Raw genomic sequence first — 25,904 nt, 5'->3', positions numbered from 1 at the left:
TCTTTTACATAAGCGAGCATATACATGAGCGTATCTAACGTGACTACCTATATACAGTCGTCTCAGTGCAGCAACATCACTTACTCCTATACGAGGTAAACGTCTTTCAAAGTACCTTATTATCTTAGTATCTTGTAAGAACTCACAAAGTAAGCTATTTTTTTGCTGTTTCTTTAGGTTTTTATAATTTTAAACTATTTATTAAGTATTTCATTTTTACCAACGACAGGGGAATTCCAAATTTTATAGTTTATGAAAAAAAAAAAAAAAAAAAAAAAAAAACGAATCGATTGAGGTCGTGTTAACTTTATAAAAACCGTATTTAAGGGAAAATTTTTTTACGTTTTAATGTTATATTGCCTGTAAAAATAATTAAAATCAATTTATGTGAATAAGTATGCAACAAGAAACCGATCATTTATTATCTTCAGTGTGTTGATGTAAGCTAGAGAAGATACAAATAGAGTATGACAAATATTATCTTCCATTAGTAGTGCGGACAAGCCATGTTTTATTAATGGCAGTTTCCGGGCAAAGTGACCGGTAAATTTAAAAAATCTTGATATAAAATTTAATAAACTTAAAAAAAACTGAATTTGTTTTTTGTAGACCAAAATAATCAAACAAAAATGAGCGTGAAGCTTTATTACGATCTACTCTCTCAGCCCTCGAGAGCCGTGTACATTTTTTTAAAGAAGTGCAATATACCCTTTGAAGCAAAAATAGTTAATGTGACCAAAGGCGATCAGTTTAAGGAGGGATATGAGAAAATCAATCCGTTCAGGAAAGTTCCTGCTATCGAACACAACGGATTTAATTTGACCGAGAGGTAAGTACTGCTATCTTTATCTTTTGATTTTTGTAGTTTGGTAATTAAAAATTCAATTTCAAATGAAGACTTCGATCATAATCAAATGTCTTTATAAAGTAGTTTGGCGACGCGACATTTGTAAAGAAAATTAATTAATGCAATTACGAATCGATTTAATTAATATGCTTGGTTATTATAAAAAAATTTTTAATTAAAAATTAATTCACGCAGAAGAATTAAGCTGCAAATCATTACATTTATAATTTAACGACAAATTAATTACTCGTAGTTTTAATTGAAAATAAAATCAAACCATGCCCATCGAATTTTTAATTTGTAACCGACATTTAATAAATTTTGAATTATTTTCAATTGGAAACTTTCAAATATTGTGAACCAACAGAGTAATATGGGTAGTTAGATTTATTAAAATTATAAATATGGCACCTAATGGGTGGTAAATTTTTTTTCTAATCAAAAATAAAAATTGCCGAGTTACGTATTTACGTGTCATGACTGTCCAATAGTCTTAAATAACGTATTTTTGGGCTTTCAGCGTGGCAATAATGCGATATTTGTGCCGTGAGTTCAAAGTCGACGATCACTGGTACCCGAAAGATTCCAAGGCACGCGCCAGAGTCGACGAATACCTCGAGTGGCAGCACCTCAACACGAGACTCCACAATGCATCATACTTTTTGGTCAAGGTAAACGCCTTTATATGTTTTTTATTTATTTATTTTTTTTAAATCTTCATTCACCGCCTCGACAAAATTATATATGCTTATACCAACGACATCGCCGTAGTTCCTATATCCTATGTTGAAAGGAAAACCTCCGAAACCAGAAAAAGTATCGATTCACGAAAGCCGAATGGTGGAGTGTCTAGACCAAATAGAAAACGTTTGGCTCAATGACAACAAGCTCTTCCTGACGGGCCAACAAATAAGTATCGCCGATCTCTTGGGAGCCTGCGAAATCGAGCAGCCAAGTGAGTCCTATAAATGTGTTTTTTTTTAAATCACCACACGTGCATATCGTGCACTCATTTCAACCGAAACTTAATTTGCAGGAATGGCTGGCTTCGATCCGCTCGAGGGTAGACCCAAGCTGTCGTCCTGGTATGACCGTGTCGTTAGCGAAACATCGCCCTTTTACGAAGAGGCTCACGTACTCCTCAACAAGTTAGCCAATGGGAAGGGAAAATCAAGCAGCAAACTTTGATTTTTCTCATCTCCTTACGATCGGTCAATTTTTATTATTTTTCACCTTGTTCCACGATACATTTTATACATTGTTTAAGTAAAACTGGTTATATTTTGTAAAAAAAAAAAAATATATAGATAACTTTAATTAAGTGATACGGTATTTTTTTATGGAATTTTTTATTGCGCAGAGCTGATAAAATATGAAAGTTAATTGGATATCTTCTTATTAAAAAAAAAAATGCTTTTTTAATAATTTTATAAAAAATTTGTTATTTATAAAAATTTAAGTGACCTATGAAATATAATGTTATATTGATTATTATATAATACATGTCATAAAAAGTATAATTTTTGCTTTATTTTAATTATTTCATTTCGTTTTGAAGAAAAACTTTAAAATCAAGAAGAGCGATTTTTTATTTTTTGATCAAGATATACAAAAAGTATATTATAAAGAAACTTCCATTCACATGTCCATTCTTTTAAGTATTAACGGAATTTTACTTCCTGACTCACACCTATATATATTTCAGATCATAATCCAACTAGATTTAAATAAAGAAAAAAATTTTCTGTGGTGATGAAAAAAAATTTTTTCCATACTTTGGTACCAAAAAATGTACATGTTAGCTGTTTGTTTGTGTTTAGTTGCATCAAATCAAATGTTATTGACCGCATTTCTTCTGTACTCACAGTTTCTACTCTATTTTTAATAAAACAATTAAAAGAACACAAAGTTGATTTACTATCCATTCATTTATTTGGTACATTGCATACACATGCTTTTACAACGTAAAGTCTTGAAAGACGAATAAAAAAAATACGTACAAATATACATGTTCGTTCAATCCTTTTGCCGACATGCGCCATGAATAAACGCTTCGTCCGGCTTGCAGCGCATGGCGGCTAATATACTTGCAGCCACACCCGACCAATCGCAAAATCCATCTTTGGCACAATGGCACGTTATTTTTTCTATCCAATAATTTTGCGTACCACGTAGTGGACAACCGGCTATGGCACAGCAACTAGAGGCCGTGTCGTCTATGATCGATATTTCGAGTATTGCTGCAGTTAAGTTGTTTGTCGATGTCGATTCAAATACAGGATTTGGTACTATTGGGTTTTTGGGTAAAGGAGAAAAATTCGTAGTTTTTCGAGCTAATGGCCTTTCTTGATATCTCTTTCTAGGATTATCTGTCACAGCATGGTACCTACCGAATAAAAAAAAAATGGGCCATTATTTTGGTTAAAAAAAAGAAATAACTAAATGTAAAGAAAAATTCAAAACGTCTGGTGAGTCACCTTCTTATTTTATATTTTTTTATAAAATTTTCCGATTTTTTAGAATTTGATACTTTTAAAAACACATTCCTGACACACAGTATTGGTACAGAATTATTTATGATTAAACATTTATCCGTCAAAAAAATACTGGCTTTTCATTTAACGTATAAAATTTGTTTTTTGTTTTTAAAAGTAAACATTTCCAAATCATTCTAATATCACTGGGTAAATAGTAAAAACAAAAAAAAATTATCTTATTTCGTGATGTTTACGCGAAACAGGTATCAAAAAATTGTTATTGAACATTTAACTCTCTTAAAGATGACGCAGACCAATCACGGCAAACACTGTTGGGAGCCGTGTAACTACATCTTAACAACAATAATAGTATCAACCATGTTCCTTGTGGTAATAAGCGAAACAAGACATAATTATTCGAAAACTAGACGCGGAGATCTCCTCACGCAGCTTTTTGTTATATCACTTTTGTATTAATCACGTGTTTTTTTTTTTTTTTTTTTTTTCACAACGTTTCACTCACAAAACCAGTTAATTTCACACAAAACGATTCAAATGGCAAAAAAAAAAAAAAAAAAGACTACTAATAAAAAAATGAGTCGAAGCTGAGACTCTTTCAAAGTGCATTTAAAATTTACACTGATAATTTTTAACACGAACAGTTGTCATCAGAATTTAAACCGAATGAATTTATTGTTGCTGAATATCACGTGGCACTCGTAAAAACATAGCGCGTCAATTGACATCGATCAAAGACTCGAGTAGAACGTATAGATTCATCCACATACAAGCAAGTTTTGTGAGGTTTTAAAGATCACGAGTTTGATACGATAAAGTAATCGGAGAACACCAACGTGAGCTGTTAAAAGATAACTTTTTTTTTTCAATCAAATTAAAGTCATATGTACATATAATAAACACTTATTGTTACCATTGATATTGATACTGATATGAAGAAGCATATCCTCGATTGATATTGAATCTGAAATCGTTCGGTGCGTCAGCTTGACATGTAATGTGTAGAGGCAATACAGCACAACTGATAAATATCACTAGGGGAGAAGTGTTAAGTGACATGTCAAAAACAACACGAATTTTCATGAAAATCAAGAAAAAAATTTGTTATTCCTACTGCTCGAAGAACGCGGATCTCGAGTCTCCTCGCGAGGCTTTTATATACTTCGGTGTGGTATCATTTTTTAATATTCACAGATCTAGATATGAGAGGGGATACAAGACAAGTGTATACATAGTTTCCTCGAGTTACCTGTGCGCACAGTGATGACCGTAAGAAAATATATGAAGAAAACTTGTTTTACCTCTTGCGTGTGCATTTGTTGTTATAACTTCTGTTTCGAAATAATTTTAATCGTGTTTGATTAGTCCGGCAGAAGTTGGACATTAAGTTCGACATTACATTACAAAAATATCATATAACACGTGTATACATTTTTTTTTTCCTTTTTTTAGGTATAATAAGTAATAAAAATCTCATCATGAAATTTTCACACAGACATGTGCGATGATTCGAATATTACGTGCAGTAAAATTTTACTTTGAGCTCTTTTTCTTTCGATGATCATTTTTTTACTTTAAAAAAGTATTTGGAATATCATTTCAATTGAATTTTTGTTGCTTTACGGGAGATAAATTGGGGAGTACTAGGAACGCAGAGCTTTTGATTTTAATTTTCCATTTTGGTATGATAAAAATAAAATAAAAAATGTGTGCTTATTATTAAAATCCTTTATTGAAGTATGTATCGTTTATTGATGCACTACACTTATAAAATGGCAATTAATTTAATCGAAACTGTCCATTTCGAAATAGTCTTACGTAAAAGTTTTTAATTTCTGCGTATTATTGGTTTTGCAGAGCTCGTAGGATTTAATTTTACCGCTGTGTAAAACATTTAGTCAAAAGGAAATCAAATAAACATTCATTTGCAATATTCAACTTTTCGAGAGGATATTTTTGCGGCTAAATTGTAGTAATTTATTTGAAATTGAATCTCGACTTCATTCGGATTTCATTCCACGAATTCGCTTTTATATCAACATGGTTTGTATGTGTTAAAAAAGTTTTTCAAATAAAATTTTTACCAACAATTGAGTAATGAAAATTAAAACTTCAATGAAAGTTTTTTTTTTTTTTCATTCTATTTTCATTTGTACAATACTTCGTAAGGTTTCTCAAATAAAAGAGACGTGGAGACTTGTTTTGTTTTCTCCAACCACCAAAACTTTTATTTAGCGACTTGTACTGTTTTTCGGTGAGCCTCGGATGAATATATAAAAAAACAAATAAATAATAATAGTAATTAATATACGCTTATTTTAAATAGAAAAATAAATCGATACTTACCGACGGAACAAAAAATAAATCAAATGCAACGTGTGTACATTAAAAACATATATTATTTATTTCACATTTTGTCTAATATTTCAGGAATATTATTTAATATATCAGGAATACAAAAATATCGAGTAATCAATATAACAGCCATTTTTTCTTACTTCATCAAATACCATATACAAGTTTTTTTTTTTTTTTTTTTTTTTTTTCACGAAAACCTAAGTACGAAAAAAAATTCACTTTACTTTCAAGAATCATACATACATACGCAATGGTTATTAATAATACATTTAAAAAAAGAAAAGGTTTGTTAATGGACAATGAGTACAATATCACAATGTATTAGGTACATTATAAGATAAAAAAAAAAAAAAAAAAACGAAAACTCACGTAACATACAGTACAAAAGAGATAAAAAAAAAGCGTCAACTTAAAAATCGATGGACTTCGCCAACCAGCCTGCCCTACAACTATAACAGGTAGATGGGCATACGAGTGTACGTGAATTATTACTTATCCAATGAATTATTGAGTTAGAGGTGTAGAGGCATTTATTGGTGCAAATATTCTGGGAGTGACGCTTGTATGCGTTTTTTTTTTTAACGTAAAGCACGAATGTTTTGGTTATTATTTTCCCTTTCATAAAACACTCCCAAAACGTTCGTGTCGAGTGGTCAAAAAACGTCGCTGACGCGTATTCATCGTGTACTCATCTACGGCAGGCCGTAGTCTGTGAAGACCCATCGGTTTCAAAGTTCACGCGTAAGCCTCTACTACAGAGTCTATATATAGAGATTTTCAGCGAACTCGCTCGTCCCGGCCACCGTCACTAGAAATACACTGGAGGTGGGAGGGGGAGAATCAAAATGTTGCATGTACGTTGTACTCGCAATCACCTGTGCCGACGACCTGCTGGTAAGGTGGCGGGGCTCCGCTCTTGTAGGACCTGCCACCCCCTTGAGCCACTTCGGGAGGTGACTGCTGCTGCGTCGTCTCCTCGGCTGCCGGCTGTTGCTGCTGCTGCTGCGACGTCCGATCGAGGCCACCATAATTACCAGAAGCCACCTGGCTGAGGAGTCTCGTGTACGGCTGGTCGGGCTGCGCGTAATCCTGCAGGCCGATCGGGACGACTCGACTACCTCGGTAATCGGCGATCGGTACTACCTGCCTGCCCGCGGCCCCGGCAGCCACGTCGGACAACCTGTAGTAGCGCTGTATGCACTGGGCCTCGAGCTGTTCGGCCGTGGTCATGCGCTGGGACGCGCTTGCGGCTTCTAAGGTACCCGCGGTCAGCCGGCCGGCCGGATAGTGCATCGCCATGACAGGATAGCAGTATGGAACTTGAGCCGGATAACCCAGTATCTGCGACGTCTGTTGGAAAGAAAAAGAGGAGTTTGTTAGCACGAATTGTAATTGTGGATATGGGTGTACATTTGTAGGGTCATCGGATCACTTGCCGAATATTTGTGGAAGGGGAGAGCGACCGGGGCTGGAGAGATCGGTGGGTAGTACGAGCCTAGGCCGTGTGCGTTCTGAACTTGCTGATTGTAGGCAGTGCGCGCCTGTTGAAGCGAGTCCGCCGAAGTTACCGAGGACGTCGTCGACGACACCGAGGACGACCATCTAGCCGGCAGGTGTCCTGCACCGGTTCCGAAGTTACTCTCCGCTTGAGTCTTGAACAGCGTGGACGTCGGCTACAGAGGCAGAAGCATCGCGATTCGTCGTTATTATCTCTTTTTGATTGTTATTTTCGTTTTTTTTTTTTTTTTTTTTTTTTTTTTTTTTTCAATTATTCCAACGGGACCTGATTGACGACTTATTTATACACCCAATCGAGGCGAGTCGGCTGTATACGCAAGAGGAAGACCAAGTAGTTTCGTTGGGGACACGGGGAAAAAAAAAGAAATCGAATCTTTCGGAATTTCCCACAGGTATGTGTCAATCTATCGATTTCGCTGCAGTTATAAAAAGGGGGGAGAGGGAGCGAGAAAAGAGAAATGGACTTGTAATCCAACGTCAGCGAATAAGACGAATAAATCAGGAGAATTCGTTTCGACTCGCGCTGTAAATATCAAAGTAGATCGAACATCGAAAGACGCGATGAGGTTTGCCCTTCCTCACTCGTAACGCGTACAACGCTACATAGCTGCTGCTTCAAATTCACTTGCCGATGCAAGGAAAAAAACTCGGTCTGTTCGAATTCCGAATGAAATCTCATTCCGATCCAAATAATTTCCTCTACACTCCGCACCACCGTACACCTCACCTGATAGTACGCCTGTCGAGCGTCGGTCGTCGGGGTGAGGCTGTCGATGTGGGCCGTGGTAGAGTCCTTTCTCCCTTCGGTGACGAGACTACCTCCACCACTCCTGGAACTCCCCGGGTGCTTTTTCGCCATCCCAGCCGGCCAAGTGGCTAGCGCGGGGAACTCCTCGGACACGATTCGCTGCTGCTCGTGGGCTCCCGGTCTCGCAGCCGTGGATAATTTCGCGTGCCCATCCGGAGTCTCGGTGGCCGTAGCTGCAGGGCCATCTGCGCCGTTGGCCGAGCTCCCTTGCTGGACCGTAGGCTTCACCGGTGCGTCGAGCTTGCCGTTGCCGCTGCTCGATGTCAATATACGCTGCTGCTGCTGCTGATTCGATCTCATCCCGCTGATGGCCTGATCTCGTGCCTTTGCTTTGTTCTATTTTTTTTTTTTTTTTTTTTTTTTTTTTCGGTAAAAAAGAGATTAGATTATTAGTTGGACAATCGATCGAGTTGGGCTATTTCGATAAGAAGAAAAAATAGTTTCGTCACGCTCAAATGGCCTAATAATGGCTGTAGATTAAAAATACATTTCGAGCATCGAACAAAAAAAAAAAAAAAAAAAGAAGAAGAAGAAGAGCAGGGAAGAAAATAACTTTATTATCGTGATTACCTACTTGGCGCGATACGCGCGCTTTAGCATTTTTTACGGGGAACGTTATATATTTTTTGTATCATAAAATTCGGAGCGATAAAACTGAAAATTTTCCAACTAGGACAAGGCCGTGTGGTTAATGAAGGTACCCTCTGATAAGCTACATATTACCACGAACGTATGAGTGGAAAAAAAAAAAAAAAACAATAGTATAGAGAATAGAATAAAAAAAATAACCAACTGACCTGTTCGGCACTCGCTGTCGCCTTTTCGTACTGAAACCGTTGGGCATTGAGATAGTCAAGTAAGGCAGACGGCTGCTGTTGCGGCCTGTACTCCGGGCGAGGGTACAACTGATCGGCAACCGCTGCATTGCCGTGTTGCTGCTGACTCAGGATAATGTCCAGCGTTGTGGGGCTCCAGAAATTCGGTGTCTCTTGAGCGTAAGAGGATGCGTACGCGTGACCAGGTTGGTGCTGCTGCAGCTGAAGATGAGCGAACAGTCCCGGGTACTGGCTTTGGTGCTGAAGCATTGCCTCCCGGGACGCCTTGTAGCTTGGGAGTAGTCGGTTGTAAGCCGCCACTTGTTGTTGTTGTTGTTGCTGCTGCTGCTGCTGCTTCTGCTGCTGCTGCTGCTGCTGTTGTTGTTGTTGTTGTTGTTGTTGTTGTTGTAGCTGCTGCTGTTGCTTCTGTTGCTGCCACTGGCTTGCAAGGTCTGACCCTGGAAATGGAAAATCAGGTTTATTTATTGGCTTTCAAGTAGGGATTTTTTCTTTGTCGCGGTGTGTTATTCGTTAATCGTATTTAAATATTACGCTCATCGGGATAGTGAAAAAAACAATCTTTGATGTATGTTAACTGCACCCATATAGAAATATATTATCGTCTTTATGATTATTTTAGATGAGCTCGTGAACTATTTGTTTTTTTTTTTCAAATCGAAATTTACAGGTCATTTTTACTCGCGAATGACACGAATTATTTAGAATCATAATCGACGTGATATCAAAATTTCATTCGTGTTACCGTACGTGCTTGCCAGTAATCGGTTCTATGCTCCGCGGATCGAAATCAGATAATCGAATTTTCTACTCGTTGCGCGTCGTTTTTAAATATAGAACTTTACAGTCGCTTACCAGTAATTTGCAAATTTTCCCATTAGACCCGATATACATTCCAATGTTTGATCTATCATTTTTAAATACATATTATATCAATAATCGAACGTGGAACACAAAAGTTTCCCGAAAACTTGCGTTATCTCGCAATTGAATGTTTTTTTTTTTTTTCCAAAGATTGAATCAACAACTAATTTACCCACACGTATACTCTTAATCCCTTGGAACAAATGTAATTTTAATTAATCTCCACCAGCAACATCATTAAAAATATTAATATCGCATTACTCCGATTAAAATGTTAATAATTGTCGTATATATATTATAAATTTTATTCCCAATAGTAACTGTTATTCTTGATAGTGTTGTCATTAACATGATTGTAATTAATAAAATCAATTAGTCGAAATGTGATTAACGAGTGTGCATTGATAATTGAAACAAAGTCATTGAAGATTTCGATTCTCGGTCACGAAGCATAAATACATTTTTTTTTGTCCCCCGAGCTCCTATCACCATCAGGAGATTGTTACCTTGGATGTTGGTTTGTTTGAAACAGATTGTTTTGTTCTCGTCCTACAGGAAACCATGAAAATAGAAAGATCCAATGGAAAAAAAAAAAAAAATGGAAAGCGGGTATTGAGAGGTACAAGGATAAACAAACTGACCGCGTTTCCTCTTCTTCTTCTCGTCGGCGTTAGCCCCGATGGGAGCGTTGCTCGGCCTCTTGATGTTGCCCTTGATCGCCAGATCCAGGGGCCTCTTGTTCTCCTTCGTCGTCCCCACCACCTGCTCCTCACCAGCCTGCTGGTACTGCCTCGGCTGGTGCTCGGTCGCCTGCACCTCGGTAACCGCGCCCCCGCTGCCGCCGTAAACTTGGGTGTAGTGGTAATGGGGCGGCGGGTGCTCGGCAAAGTTGGCGGCGAGAGCCTCGCGGGGACTGTTGGGCAGCGCGCGAGCCCCCTGGAGGGCCTCGCGCGAGTGGAGCGGGTGGACCGAGGGCCGAGAGTTCAGCTCGTCTATCATGAAGGTCGACGAGTAGGAGCGCTGCTGGACCGGGGCTCGCTTGTTGCTCGGTGACGCCGGCATGGTCCGGGGTACGCTCTCGTCGCTTCCTGCTGTGTTTTTCCGACTGCGGGTGGTGCTTGTGACGAGGCTGTCGGTCGTGGCGGCCGGTTCGACGATCACCGACGTCGTTGTCTGCAACTGCGAACAACCGATCACACCCTCATTTTCTTTCCAATATTAATGGGCTCTCGATTGCCCCGGGAATCGTTTTATTCTCGCTCTCTATCCGGAGGTCTATCTTAATTGTGCATTCATCATTTTGGGAAACGATGCTCTTAAACGATTTTTTCATCGGCGATTGATAACGATTTTTAAGTGGAACACATCAACGCCGGTGATTATATATAGATCTGAGTGTTTCTTCATTTTTTATTTTTATTTGTTGTTTTTCAAGTGAAAACGCTTATTTTTAGGGTACGCGTATTTATGCTCAACATCACCAGTTTTTGATTTGCCATTGAAAATAACGCGTCGCACGTTTTCAATTTACAAATCAAAAAAGTAACGGGGAATCGGTTGGCTGTATAGTGAGTATCCACTGCACGCGCGTATACGCATGTATTATGTTGTCTTTTCATTTTTCAATATAAAATCCTACATATGTTTACGACAAGATTGAGCGCGATCCTCGTCCAAGTGCCGGCCTCGAAAACCAATATCGTACAGAAGGGGGTATATATATACCGATCTAAAAGCATGTACCGAGCAACCCTTTGAACGGCAGAGCTTCCGTGTATACATACATACGGATATACAAGTAATTAGATTATCAGGACACCCTCACGGCGCGTAATGTATGGTGTTGTGTTACAGCGAGCAGAGAGGACAGCTGCTGAAATCCTCCCCTTACGTGAATGGAAACGCACGCATGTATATGTGTACATGTATGTCGTCGACAGAGCATCAAATGGAAATTAACTGGACGAAATTAATTGGCTGCCGGCGCTGCGTTTGTACGTGCACGCACTTGTTGGACGCGGAAAAAGGCTCGAGGGGGTAAGTCGAAGATCAAAGAGCGCGATTTTATTGCGACGCACCTGTTGGTGTGCCAAGGTTGGATGATAAACTGTTGTTTAACGCTTTAAGGTTGCCATTTTAGTTTGACCACAATAAAAAAAAAAAAAAATTTTTTTTAAGCAAGCACGCGACCGACTAATAAACAATGGACTGGTTAGCTATAGTTGTCGATTCATTGTTACCGATTTTCCAGTGTTTGATCAAAAGTGACGATTTGCTCGTAAGTATAATGTTGCACCTTACCCATGTAAAACAATGTGTATATAATTTGCGATGACTGAATAATAAATCATTCGATGTATCGTATGCAAAACCTAATAAAAAAAAAATTTTTTTAAATAAAAATAAAATAAAAAAAAACTCTCAAGAAAATAAACTTTATTAGGGAAATTACTGTATCCTCTCGCATGAACCCCCACCACCTCCGTATATATACGTCATTGTAAAGATATTACATGTATATTTGCAAGTGAGACACCAGATTACAATATCATCACCGGCTCGTTTTCTTATCTAGAAAAATACACCAGATAGCAAACTAAAAGTACCATTTAATCACCCGAGTGTTGATGAAGAGAACAAAAAAAAAAAAAAAAAAAAAAAAAGAAAACAATAAAAATTCGTATCTTTGCCCCGAGTGCAATAATTATTATTCCAATACGATTTTTCTATCGCGGGTCTCGCCGATAATCCAGACCTAAAAATACCGATGCACACAAACAAACGACCTCGAGCATGTATGTATAACACAATATGATTGATTCGTATAGATAATATATATGTATAGATATGTGTACATTAGTAATTACTTGTTGTACGACGTAGCCGCGAGGGGCTGTAGTAGGCTGCAGGCGATGTTGGGCGTATCTGTCGCTCAGAATCTCGATGTCGCGAGAAACGCTCAGATAGCCATTCGTCCCCGGCTGGCTCTGCATTCTCTTGTAATCCAAGAGCCCTTCCGCGCTCGGCGACTTCTCACAAACTTGAACCTCGTTGTAACTGTACGGAAGAAGAAGAAGACGATGATGATAATTCGTAGTGCTAAAACCGTGATTTGCGAGGATTTCGAATGTTATTCCTCGTCACTGGTGTGCGCACATCATGCGACGAGCACGCGAGCGTGTGTGTATATCAAACGTTGTTTTGAAATCTGTTGGACAATTTTTACCCCATCGCGCGACACAGACTGCGATTCGCTATCTAAATTCTGTTTTTTTTTTTTGTTTTTTTTTTGTTTTTTTTTTTTTTTTTTTCCATTACAAAATCTAAGATTCTCCTAATCGACGATAAGACGTAATATACGATGTACGTGTAAGCCGAAGCTTGTTTACGTTGTTGAAAAAAAAGTGCGCAAGCTCACGACGCGGAAAGCGACGGCTATAATCGTTATTCTCATCCTTGTTTATTTTGGCAAACGCGATAAGCATTGAACGCCGAGTGGACGTGTGTCACAATCTTCTCGATTAAGTAATCTCCAACAAGTTTCAAATAGATAACTGTAGTCTAAATAAAAAAAAAAAAAAAAAAAGATTCTCGTTTCGCGTACTTGTACTAAAGAAAAAAAAAAAAAAAAAAATACAGTATATATAATCGGAAGTAGATTTTTTTCAAACGATCAACCAACCGTCGCGCCGTTTCGATTAAACGATCGTCAATCGCGGTTTTTACACTATGTATCGACGGACTAAAAAGGAGGGAAAAAAAAAAAAAAAAAAAAAAAAAAAAAACTTGTTTAACCAGGACTCTTGTCCGTGAAAACACCCACCCAACGACGGAGCCGTACCCCAAGCGGGCGTCCTTTGGCGGATGGAGCAGCGCCCCCTCGACAAACTGGGACCTCTGGACCGTTATGTACTTGGCCCTCTCCCCCTCGAGTTCCTTGCAAAACGCGTCGAACTTGGCCTGGCTCGTGACCTGGTCTAGCCTCAACATCAGACCGGCGTAGTAGCTCTGCCGTTGCTCGCAATCATCCATAGCCTCCACGAGTTCCGCCCGCTCCGGGCAATCCTTGGACAATCCCTGCAACGAGGTGAACACTCGGATCCGGGTGTCGCTCGCGATTCTGTGCATCTTGCGGAACCTCTCGCGCATACTCTGCCGCGTACCCAACCAGTCGCGCTTCTTCTCGACCGATTTGACAGCGTTCACGCCCTCGCACTTGGCTACCACCGCGGCACCCGGCGTCGTCTCTAGGATCTGCACCTCGTCCACGTCCTCGTTGCTCGGGTCGTTCGTAGGGGGGTCGGGCTGCTGCTTCGCCTCCTCGAAGAACACGGGTATCCCCATATTGTTCCCCGCATGCTTGCCACTGTACACGCAAATAAAGTTATGAGCCACAACAACAAAAACAACAAAGCACATATTTATATGTACGTGTATATGTGTAACGACGAACCTGTCGAGGAAGTAATTGATGATGTAGGGCTTGGAGGTGGTGAACTCGGGCGGCAGGTCGATGCGATCGGTCCTGGTCTCCTTGATGCCGAGCTCCGGCATCGAGGGTATCGTGATCTCGATGCTCTTGGTCTGGCCCGTGGCGTTGGTGGTCGGCGGGGGCATGCAAGCGACGACGGACATCATCGGCGAGACGGGGTTGCTCGGGTCTGCTTCGGCGAGCTCGTCTCCGGGCTTACCGATCACGCAGTAGCCGTGCAGCTGGTGGCTCTCCTCGGGCTCGGGGAGACTCGGGTGTTCACCTTGGCTGTCCTTGCCGGGTGACGCGGTCGAGGCGGCTACCTGCTGGAGGGCTTCCAGAGCCAACGTGGGGGAGGAGAAGGACGGCTCGTTGTCGTCGATTTTCTTCAGCAAGATCGGGGGCACCATGTTCGGGGACAGGCCGTTTGCCGGACTCGGGCTGATTGTACCATTGGCAGTGGAGCCGGCGATTGGCGGGAGGGAATCTTCCTTGCTGCCTGACGCCTCGACGATGACGCCATTCCGGCTCTCCGGTCCCCTATGCTGTTCGTCCCGGTGGTGGCTCTCTTCTCGATCGCTGCAACTATTGTCTGGAACTAAAAGAGATCGTTTGACGTCAACGCGAGCCAAAGTGCATTATACGTACGTATATAATTTCTAGAAAGTATACCCAGTGATTCGCGCGAGGGGCGAATAAGTATTATTATTATTTTGTGCAAGCATGAAACAACGATCAACGAGTCGAGCACCTGTAAGTACGTCGCGTGCATGGGGGAACAAGAGGCGCCTCGTTCTCGCCTGGCCCGATAACGATCGGGCGTAAAAATTAATAATGAAAAGTCAGCGAAGCAGCGGTAAAAAAAAAAAAATAAAATAAAACAAACGTCCTCGTTATCGTTACTCGTATATTGTGATAATAATAATAATAATATGATGGTGATGGTGTAATGTGAATTATCCAAGAGGGCGGTGGGGCCGAGGAAAAAGAAAGAAATTAAAAGACGGCAGGTGTCGCGTTAAACCGCCCCTACCCCCGCGGCGCCCCCGATTCCTCGAGCTTGTGCACGCGCGTAGCACGTACTTACTTATTGAAGAAATGACAAAGAAGGGACCGGCTCGTGTGTACACGCGTAATAACTCTATATTGGAATATTAATGATCTTTGCACGGGGGAAGGAAGGGGGGGGGGCAAATTACCATAATTAGAGCGTCTGGATTGCGGTTGGCATATACGTGTACATTTTTCGAGTGTAATATTGATTGCCGATGCCCGTTGTATACATACGTGTATTTGCATTTCGAGAACAAGGGGGAGGAAGAACGAGAAGGAAAATGATAAGCACATAATGATACCCACACTCGAATATTAATCGTTACCAACAACCATCGGCAATCAATCATGATCATCATCATCACCATGTTCTTACACATTCACAAGTCTCCCTGCGCTCTCATTTAAATGTTTCCAAGTAGGCATACATATAACATATGTACACGCGGCTTTCTCTTCTTTCCTCTTACTCTCTTATCTCCCGTTTTCTTTTAGGCTATATATATATGTATATATTGAGCAAACAAATCGGGCAAACGGTATACAATGTGTACTTTCAACAAGTGTTCCGTAGAACAATCATTACTAATATGCGCACACGATGTTTTTACCTAAAATATACCTTATAAGTAGTATTATATCGTCGCATTTTATCATGCTGTAAGTTGTACGCATATCTACATATATACATATATAGAGCGCGCGGTGGCTCGGTCGGCTATGTCGTGAATTGGCACGCGGGAGACCGTGGTTCAATTCCCGGCCATAGTGCGACTTTTTCGGGCAAATACCTCTGTGATTTTTCACATGTGCTTTTTCACCACGCAATGCTCCTCGAGGAGGGTTTAGGCGACCTTCTTGCAGCATAATTGCCTAATTTCCCCCTAACCCCCTCCCTGTAATGGGTGGCCTCCCATCCCTTTCCTTGTCCCTTTCCCAAGTGCTAAGTGCCCATAGTAGTGCCTTTATTAAAGGAGCCGGACGTAGAGCACTATAATATAAAAAAAAAAAAAAATATATACATATATATATAATGCGTCTGTGGTACAATGTCTGACCACACGTTGGCTTCTACTACTTGAATTGCTGCAAGGGGCAAAAGCTTGCGTATAATGTACACAGGATCACGGTAGAAAAGCAACGCGTGTAAGTAGATTTCAAGCTTTTTTTTTTTTTTTCAAAATTTGCGTGGCTCTATCACGTAAATACATACCATTCGACTCATCGAAGCGTTAGATCAAATGCCCATTGATATACAAGTAAGTAAAACCAAATGTATGAAAATTAATGTTTTCCCCTCAATTTTACTCGAGTATCCTTCAATGCACCGGGGATATCGCCAAGTAGCACATAGTTCACCTGCAATGGTCCATAATGGCACTTCCTAACGCGAGTTATTCGGTTCACAGTTTCCGTACACCACGATGATCCAAAGCTCGCGCCTCGTCCTCGCGACAGTGTAACACCCACAATAACGCGCAGACCTTAAATATTATATCGGCACTTTAACGGCACGGAACTCCATACGCACTCGATCACGGGTATGGTTCCACGTACCTCCCGAGGACAAAATTCACCAAAAACCGGTATAGTCGCGGGGAGTGTGTGCGCGCCGACGATCGGCGCGTAATTGAAGGCGCAAACGTACCGAGCAGACCGAGCGCTCGTTGCGGCGTGTATACACACAAGTATATAAGGAGGGGAGAAACGAGAGGGGGTGGGAGGGAGGGAGCGACAGATAAGAATTTTGTTACGAGCGCGGCGCCACGTGGTCACACGCGCATACTTATCGCGTAGGATCGCGAAGGGGCTGATAACTCGCTACCCGACTTGGGCGTGCAATGGCTCTCTTATCGCTCGATCGTGTAATGTAATGCCTCCGATTGTTACGCGAGTACGTAAATACTTATATACAGCCATGCGGTGACGGTGTGGGGCGCGCGTGGTTTTTTTTTTTTTTTTTTTTTTGCCACGAGCACCGAAGAGGTATATAAAGACGGGTTTGCGCGAGATGCCCGCGGCGGGTCGGCCGACGGAGATCGGCAAGGCTCTTTTGCCTCCGATGCGTTTCGTTGCAATATACTGTAGGGTTTTTTTTTTTTTTTTTTTCTTTACCATATCTCTCGTGTCTATGTGGATGCTTTTGATGGTGATGTGGTTTTATTTTGCCCTTTTTTTTCAAACTCACGAATTTTTTTTGTGGGAGATCGGCAATGCGGCTTTTCCACTCGAGACTGTGTACATCAGAGGAACTTTATCGACTGCGTTGTGTTATTACTTGAAAAAACACAACGCATAGAGCTGCACTCGTTTCATACGCTATTACTTTTTTTTTTTTTTTTTTTTTTTTTTTTTTTTTTTTTTTTTGTACCCCACGTCAATATTTTCGTGAATACTTGATGTTTCGAAAAAACCCAAGGATGAATACTCTGTTATTTATGTGCACATGAATATTTGAACGGCGTGAGCTGTTAACTAAAAGCATGATTTCTATTCTCTCGAATCCGGGCCATTAGTCGAAAATAATAGTTCAGGTGATTAAAAGCGCGTTAAAACATACATGCTTCATACGAAATTTTACTAAATATACACACGTGTGTAGACACACGAAGCACGTTGGTGTGACCTCGAGGTAAATAAATAATACATTTCTGAGTCATCCTGTGTACTCATATATGTGTGCGTGTCGGCCGCGTAGCAACATAATATTGCAAATGTTCAGTTGCGTCCTAATCGATTGATCTTGAGCAACGAGTTGTGACGGTTCCTTCGGTTATAATTTATCCGAGTTATTTATTTATTCAATAGTATATTTGTGGAAAGTGGCGTGTTTGAGAAAAAAAACAAAAAAACTGTATTTTTGTTGTATAAAAATAAATCGAAGATAAAAATTGAGACGTACTCGTATTGAAAGATAGCTTTAACCTCAATAAACTTTAATCGACCAAACGTTATTGAACCGTTTGGATAACCAATCGGTTCTTTTCTCGTGAAATTTTTTTATTTTCTACAATATTTTTTTTACATCGGCGCTTAGAACCATACACGCATTTTCATGCAAACTGAAATCTGCACTGCTCTGGTAATTGTAAATAAATGAGACTTTGAAGTTCAAAACGATCTATTAAACTCGAAATTGAAATATTCCAAACACTCCTTGCTTCGTCGACCATAAAATTCATAATAGTCAACGATTTGAATATAAAATTAATTTTTCTTGCACGACTCGATGATTTCATCAGGTAGTAAAAAAGATATACCAGCCACGTGAAATGCTTGCAAAAACTCTAAAAGTTTTACATAAACTTAAATGTATAATTTACAAGCAGTATTAAAGCTTGATTGTTTCAATGCTGCACCATTCCATCGTTTTGCCCCGACTCGCTGTGCAAGGTGATGGTGAATTGTCATTTTTTACAATACAGTTCTAAGCAACCCTTTGAAAAATATCCCAACCAAGTAAAACTTGGGTAAACTGTTAACAAAAAGTTATTATAGCAAACCACTGTAAAGTATAATAATGTAAAGTATGGCTTTTTTACTCGACTCCACGTAATACTGATGTAAACGATAATCAGAATAACTACTCTACTCGAAGTGAATGTCCTCCCTCTTTTTTTTTCCCTGTTCTCTTCAACAGGTACATCATTTTGCTACTAAGCAATGCAAATTTGATTTGATCCGTAATCATTGCCCGCACATGCGTATAAAAGAATAGTATAGTACATATACATTATTTGCGTAACGTACAACTATAAATACATCCACACCATACAAAACGGTCATTCGCATTATCATTTTAACAATGTCAATTACCAAGTAAAAGTGTCGACAAGATAATACTATACAGAAAAGAGTTGCGATAACGAGGCATTTGAAAATCATTGTTCAAACACGGAGCTCTATGTGGCAGTGCTTAGTTTTGACACCGTTGGAAGAAAATTAATCATTTTTACCCAAAGCTTACGTGTCGATATAGTTCAACAAACCTCATATCTTTGGCTTTCTAATGGTGTGTCGGACATTGTACATCACAAGAGAGGACTTGCAAAGAAGGTCGACGGGACGCCCCCGAAAGCATTGCTCGATGTGAGGTAAACTCGCCGGGGGGGTGGTCTATATATACTTAACTTCAATGGGCAAGAATTCAATTGCAAAATGCTCGCGAGGGCGCCTGCGACACACATCCCTCATGTATTACATACCATTACGAGACATTGCTAAAGATAATAGAAGATGACCATAAGGTCCGTGCAATAACGTAATTTAATGTAACGCCATGCATAAACGTGCAACTCTTCCAACAGCCGATTTAACTGTTCCGATTGGTTATTTAGTTGGTTTAGAATTTACACGTCATTTTTTAAAAATTTTTATTTCGAGCTATGTTGACATTGGAGTCATGGATGATTGTCTTTAATTGCGGTGCATACGAGTTATCACCGCTTGGGGAGCATTACTAAACGTATCTATTAGTGACGAACGCATTCCTGTGTGGAACAAAGAAAAGTAAAAGATAAACCGTAATTGATTTTAGAATTTTTTATTGGTATGAAAAATTGATTTCAGGCACGACGTTAGCGATGATAAGATAACGTCCCAAGTGGACGATTCCAGAGAAGTCTCTCGGACGTTATCGGTAATTGAAACGTAGATTATCGGCTTAGATATGATAAACAGGTCGAATAATGACTAAAAAGTTTCTCCTAATTTGCGCGTTAGATAATAACGGTTATTAAAAAAAAATTTTTCGACTCCGTACTTATATACCTTGTGCTATCTAAGCGTGTAAATATTTAATCTGTATTGTAATTATCGAACCAAGGGATTAGCTCATTTTTTTTTTTTTTTTTTTTTTTTTTTTTTTTTTGTGTAAAGAATTTTGTTAGTTCAGTAGTTTGGTATGTTTCAATAAGTGTGGTGTAGAACAACAACGAGTGGCTCATCGCTTTCGTGGGTGAGGGCACTATACTCACGCGGTATAATGCGCAAAGTAGAAAGATTTATGAGTCTATAAGATTTGTCCTTACTACCGGTGTGTAAAGGATGTTTGATCCTAACCCCCGCATTTCCTTGTCCTAATTTTTTTTTCTCTTTTAATTCTCCCCAATTGGCAAAAAAAAAAAAAAAAAAATGGCAGGTTTTTTGGATCTAGAAGAAAACCGAAGGATCGTACAAAAAAAACGAAATCATGAAAAAAATGTGCAATAAAAAGACGAATAGACTGAGCTGATGTTTAAAATTGTAAGAAAACTGTCATTTTTGGCCATTATTTCGAAAATTAATAACTTGTGATTAATATTAAGAGCCGACAATTTGGACACAACGTAGGTCTGGTGATCCTTAACATACACACCAAATTTGAGAATTGTCGAGTGTAGACTTTTCCCAAACTGCTGAGAAAACTCAAAAAAGGTACTTTTTTAATTGGCCCTAAAAAGTTGTGAGACACGTGAGGTCCAAATTTTAAGCGCCTTGCCCGAAATTTTTAGCTGTTAAAAAGTAGTTCACTTTGATTAAATTTCGAAAAAGTATCGTTTAAATGTTTTTCTTCCTAATAGCAAATTTTTCGAAAATCCATCCTATAAAAGTATACTTAAAGTTATTGAAACTCTCGAAATATTATTAATGATAAAAAAAAATCAACTACACCCGGAGCATTGGATGGGGAATCGCTTCGCGTAAAATTCATCGGATCAAAGTTCGTGCGCCATTAACCGTGACACTTCCGTCAATGTAATAAATAATACGCGATAAACCCGTCGAGCTTTTGATACTACATTACGAAATTTCGTACAATCCGTTCCACAGCCGTAACATCGTGTTACGAGGTTGTTTTTACTCCTGACTTACGATCCCTTAATCTCATCGATTAAATGATTATTCGGTATCTCAGATGTATGGGTACATACAGTACATTTTGACCGACAGAACTAGGTTACCCAATTTGATTCAGGAAGCAAAGCTTGAGGAAAACAAAATTCAAAAGTATTCCACGAATTTCAACCTTTCACCGATATATAAGCGAACTTTGCATTAACACATTTATATATAAATTGATTCGAACGGCACATTGAGGTACTTAATAACAAATAAACGTAACAATTTGTCAAACAAACTTTAGTCCTGGACAGTTAAGTAAGGAAACTATGAAAAATAATTATCATCCAAAAATCAGCTCATGACCTCCAAATTTATGTATATAATACGAGCTCGTATACATTGGATCAGCTACCTTATATTTTATTATCCTTTATTTATTCGTCTTTTGACGACAGACACAAATGTACCCACCCAAATACCCAGTGCTTTCACCCGAGCTTGCACACATGTATAATAACCATAGTACACTCACCGTACCTCGATTCGCAAACCGCGAAGTTTGAAGTCTTCAATTTTTTTATGACAAATAAACATATGATTTTAACATTGTTCAATGGTTGTTAATATCATAGTTGTTTATCGTTATATTTTTATTTTATGATTATGGTTGTTCTTCGCGTTTTAATACGATAAATTACTTCAAGAATTCAAACTTTGCGGTTTGCGAATCAAGGTACGGTGAGTGTACCTAATTGATCCCCTCAGCGCACTAGTGTGTGTGCGTGTGCACAACCTGGCTGACGGTGTAACACATGCAGTTCGCTCGTGCACATATAGGACGAGGGTCTACTCCGGATGCAATATAATCAACCGGGAAAAGACTGTACGCGAACAAAACTGCAGTAGCTCGTATACATATAGGTGCACCGCAAACCGCAACAGCGAAAGCTCGAGGCGACTGTGTGACTATATTACTACTGTATCGGACGGGGATGATCGAGAAGCACATCCTGACTTGATTTAATCTTTCGCTGTTTGCGATCGGATGTGTCTATATATTTATACATAAAATTTAGAGGGGAAAGGGTGCATCTAACCATCATCGAAAGTGGAGGGGGAGAATCGGGGTGCACTTGCAACTTGACGTATATATAATACACAATGGAGGGCTACGGTGCAGGGCTTTCGCTGAGCTTCGGGTGCATTAGCCTCCATAGCTGGTTAAATGTAATTCCTCCGACTACGGAGCAAAGGGACCCCTATAATGTACGTACTATACCTCGATACGATACCCTGCCTGCTTGTTGCATATACAATCAGGTTTCCCCAAAAGATCGAGTGCAGAGGAGGGCTAGGGGCTATCGCGTGTATCGGCGTTTGACGTTAGCGGACTGCTGTCTATATGCCTACGACACACTATTGTTGCACTTATACCTACCTTGTATATTACATAATTTTGTTTGTAGAGAGATCAGATGATAACGGTGTTTTATCTGAAGATCGATATATGCCAAATTATTGTGTCAGAGAGCCTGTATATGTGTATGTACGTGTTTACATATACAATAAATCGCGTATACCTGACCGACAAAGAAGTTTCTGGTGCTAAGACTTTGATTTTTTAAATTTTTTTACAATATACTATTTGAAAGAGTGAGATGTCAAGCACCTTTTCCAATAGTTCACAAATAAGAAAAAAAAACTTGTTTTCAAGTACGGGACGTTTTATTCGTGAAGCCTACTTTAGGCACTTTTGAATTGCGCGCCACAAATGATTTAATTTGTCCAAGTGATTCATTTTCAGACACTGAGAATTCGATCGTTTTATAAACTACTAGTTTGGACGTCACATAACTTGGAAAAAATAATGAAAAACTAACCTGGCAATTATACTCCCCGGTGGGAATGCCGTACTTTCATCCCTTGTGGCGTTATGTATACTAAATCGGTATGGGATTACGGAGTACGGGTGTTTCGTGTGACGCATTGGAGAGTGTTAAACGCAGACTAAAAGGGGGTGTGGGAACGAAGGGTAAAAAATCAGTTAGGCCGAAGCTTAACTCGGAGGATCACCGAACTTTACTCCAGATCACTCAGAGTTTAACGGTTTTTAAAACATTTTTTCGAAGCCCAGAGAAAAGTATATACTTATTCAATTGCTAAATTAATGATTCCCACTTGGCTCTGATGAGCTCCGAGTTTGTCGGTGGTCTCGGATCAACAGTACGAGGAACGCACGTTCTGGAATAAAGCTCGGGGGAACGATCCTAACGGTCACACGATAGCACTGAGGGAAAAGAAAAAAAATAATAAAAATCACTGCACTTGGATGGTAATCCGGTACTGTTCTGGTGTGAATAACAATACACGTGACTGAAACACGAACGTGCAACAAGCTTGTACTTTACGCCCTAGAGACGCAATGAACTATTTTTTCTCTCAGTGTGGTTTTACGGTTACTGAAGGTAGGTAATTTATAAAAATATTAACGGTCTAAAAAAACAACGAGGTGGGTATATATATATTTTTTTTTTAATTTGGAGGGTAGGTTAAAGGAGACTTTTAAAAATGTGTATTTCAACATGAGGAGTAATCATTAAAAAAAAAAAAACGCATGATTTTGTAGTAATTTCGTTTACTTGTTTCGCAACTAACGAGATAATAACTATATAGGGCAACCGAGTTTTACTGAAGGCAATCGTTAGTATTTCCATTATGCCGATTGTTTCACCCGAGAAATCATCTACAATGCTAACTATACTTTTTTTTAAACTCAATTAATCACACAACGTAAGTGACTGTTCAAGACCATAATCATGAATAATGTCGCAAGCCATAAAAAAAGAAGAAAAAAAACTACCAAACCTCAACTACCCCGTAACAACCGCCGAAATAAATAAAGACCCAAAACTGACCTGCCGGTTCTTCGTCTCCGTTGCGCTGCCGATGATCGTTATCGTCCTGTTCATTCTGCTGCTGCCCATCCTCGACACCCTTGTCCTGACCCTTTGACATCATTGCCAGCAAGTCGTTGTTGTCGTTCGCCGATAGCTTCGGAGTGGCTGCTGCGTAGAGAACAGGGTAACCGGTGGCCTTGCGACGTGGAAGCGGCGGCGGCGGGTGGAGAGGAAGAGACCTGTTCGGCTGGTGTGTAGAAAATGCGGGGATGTGATCACGCAGTGCTGTAGCGAAGCCGGCGTTGACTGGCACACTCGCCGTGGTGGGCTCCAACATCGTCGGCGCAACGCTGCTGTGGTTTTGATGACGGTCTCGGTGCAGGGAATCTGCTGTAACAAGTTTTTTGTTTTCGTCCATGTAGTTCGTTGTTTCGGTGGAAAATAAATTACGGTTGCATTTAGATGCCTGTGGAGGAAGGAAAAAAAAGGGAGGGGGGGGAAAGGCTATTTTGAAAATGACGCTGGAAAAACACCGAGGTATACTTTGGACGAACGATTGCGACCGTTCAAAAACATAGGTATAGAATCGTCGAACTACCAGCAGTGTACTGTTCGAATTAGAGGAAACGAGCGTTTAAAAAAAAAAAAAAAAAAATAGAGTTGGGTCGACTTTTCCCACCCAATGTTCCGAGATAGCGCTTTATCCTTAACGATTTCGAGGAATGGAATACATTATACATATTATATTTATTTCTCGAAGCGCCTTTTGTGTCGACAATTTGGAAATAGTGATTTCATCTTAACGATTTTTAAATGACACCTCTATTTTTTTTAACGAGTTTTTAAGTCAAGCTCTTTTTCCCAACATTTCTGAGATAGCACTTTTATTCGTTTCCCCGAACCGTTGTTTACAAATTGTACCATTAGTAGAATTGGTGTCGCTGATCGAATATACTCATGTTAATTTAATTCAAAATCCAATATACTGCAATAATTAAAGACGTTCATTTGAAGTTGGAAGTTTAGAACTAACGAGAGTTGTTAATTGGTCAGTAAAGAAAGTTCGAAAAGTTGGTAAATCAGCGCATATGAATTGCAGCAACGAAGTTTCACTGACTTAGTAGTTACACGACTTTCAACGGTGATTCAGTAAAATTTATCATATTCAAGCGTATAGATAATATTTGTACTATGTTTGAGTAAACAACTTGAGTCAGTATCGTTAGTTTTTTCTGTAATTATCCTCCTTTTTACCGTAAAGTGATGGTTCCCTTTCGAAGATCGAAACTTTGAATTGTTCATCCCCATCGTTTTTATCATTGCGGTTCGCGGCACTGTTGTGGGAAAGGTATTTATCCCAGTATTGTTTGTTCAGGCGAATGACAAGTTTTTCTTTGAAACTCAAAGTGAGTGGGTCTTCGGTTGTCGATTTTTCGGGCATCGTGTGCCGCCATAAGTAAACCTCGACGGGAACGATGTCACTTTCGTCGTTTGTTGTTTCATTCATTAGCGCATTAAAATTCGTCCCTCACTTATGTCGTAATGATAATCGTCTCACATGCTAAAGACAATAGAATATTTCCGATATACATTATATATAATTCGTTGAAGATGAATAAAACATGCATTGAAAATTGTTGCTACAGCTGCAGTAGCGCATTAAATAACTAACATTACATTCCTTATTGGTTAAACGATTGGAGGACTCAAAGTCTATTCCATACATGACAAAAACATGAATGAATGCGCAAAGTGTACACGGTGAAAATATTTTTTCATAACAACTTCTAATATAATTTACCGATCGTTGCATATCAAGGTATATTTTTGTTTATCCACGCGTGCTTTGTAAATTATAAAAACATTTATGGAGTTGTAATTTTTACCGCTGCAATAATAAAGTTTGGCTGGTTTCCCATTATTATCTTGCGAACCGA

General features: G+C 39.5%; 2 protein-coding genes and 1 long non-coding RNA gene across 4 annotated transcripts in view; 1 reads left to right on the top strand and 2 right to left on the bottom strand.

Moving 5' to 3' along the window:
* The first annotated feature begins 33 nt into the window (after positions 1-33).
* On the top strand, positions 34-2,191 carry LOC106644648 (glutathione S-transferase theta-1). 2 transcript variants are annotated; one of them, XM_014360288.3, is made up of 5 exons: positions 34-95; positions 610-829; positions 1,368-1,518; positions 1,619-1,802; positions 1,884-2,191. In XM_014360288.3, exons 2-5 carry the CDS (start codon positions 630-632, stop codon positions 2,033-2,035), a joined length of 687 nt encoding a protein of 228 aa, XP_014215774.2. In that variant the 5' UTR covers positions 34-95; positions 610-629; the 3' UTR covers positions 2,036-2,191. The 2 variants fall into 2 exon arrangements, with proteins under 2 accessions (XP_014215774.2, XP_089449319.1); XM_089593193.1 differs by lacking the exon at positions 34-95 and adding an exon at positions 283-543.
* A 227-nt stretch (positions 2,192-2,418) lies between these two features.
* On the bottom strand, positions 2,419-4,475 carry LOC106644667 (uncharacterized). Its single transcript, XR_016293088.1, has 2 exons — positions 4,256-4,475; positions 2,419-3,233 (listed from the first exon to the last, which is right to left on the bottom strand). It is a non-coding gene; the product is annotated as an uncharacterized LOC106644667 (long non-coding RNA).
* Positions 4,476-5,723: 1,248 nt separating this feature from the next.
* LOC106642250 (uncharacterized) overlaps positions 5,724-25,904 on the bottom strand; it is a 36,332-nt gene continuing 16,151 nt past the window's right edge. Inside the window, exons 2-10 of the mRNA XM_089592953.1 lie at positions 23,986-24,357; positions 14,177-14,792; positions 13,547-14,089; positions 12,591-12,780; positions 10,365-10,902; positions 8,824-9,299; positions 7,946-8,362; positions 7,137-7,373; positions 5,724-7,050 (exon numbers count right to left, since the gene is read on the bottom strand). Coding sequence (XP_089449079.1) covers positions 6,541-7,050; positions 7,137-7,373; positions 7,946-8,362; positions 8,824-9,299; positions 10,365-10,902; positions 12,591-12,780; positions 13,547-14,089; positions 14,177-14,792; positions 23,986-24,357 — 3,899 coding nt within the window. The 3' untranslated portion in view covers positions 5,724-6,540. The remainder of the gene's footprint in view (positions 7,051-7,136; positions 7,374-7,945; positions 8,363-8,823; positions 9,300-10,364; positions 10,903-12,590; positions 12,781-13,546; positions 14,090-14,176; positions 14,793-23,985; positions 24,358-25,904) is intronic.

The sequence above is a fragment of the Copidosoma floridanum genome, unplaced genomic scaffold (genome assembly GCF_036245765.1).
Source record: "Copidosoma floridanum isolate Cflo_tuat_1 unplaced genomic scaffold, Cflo_Japanese_pri ptg000019l, whole genome shotgun sequence".
In the NCBI taxonomy this organism is placed as follows: domain Eukaryota; kingdom Metazoa; phylum Arthropoda; class Insecta; order Hymenoptera; family Encyrtidae; genus Copidosoma; species Copidosoma floridanum.
This window is presented reverse-complemented; position numbering and strand designations above follow the sequence as displayed.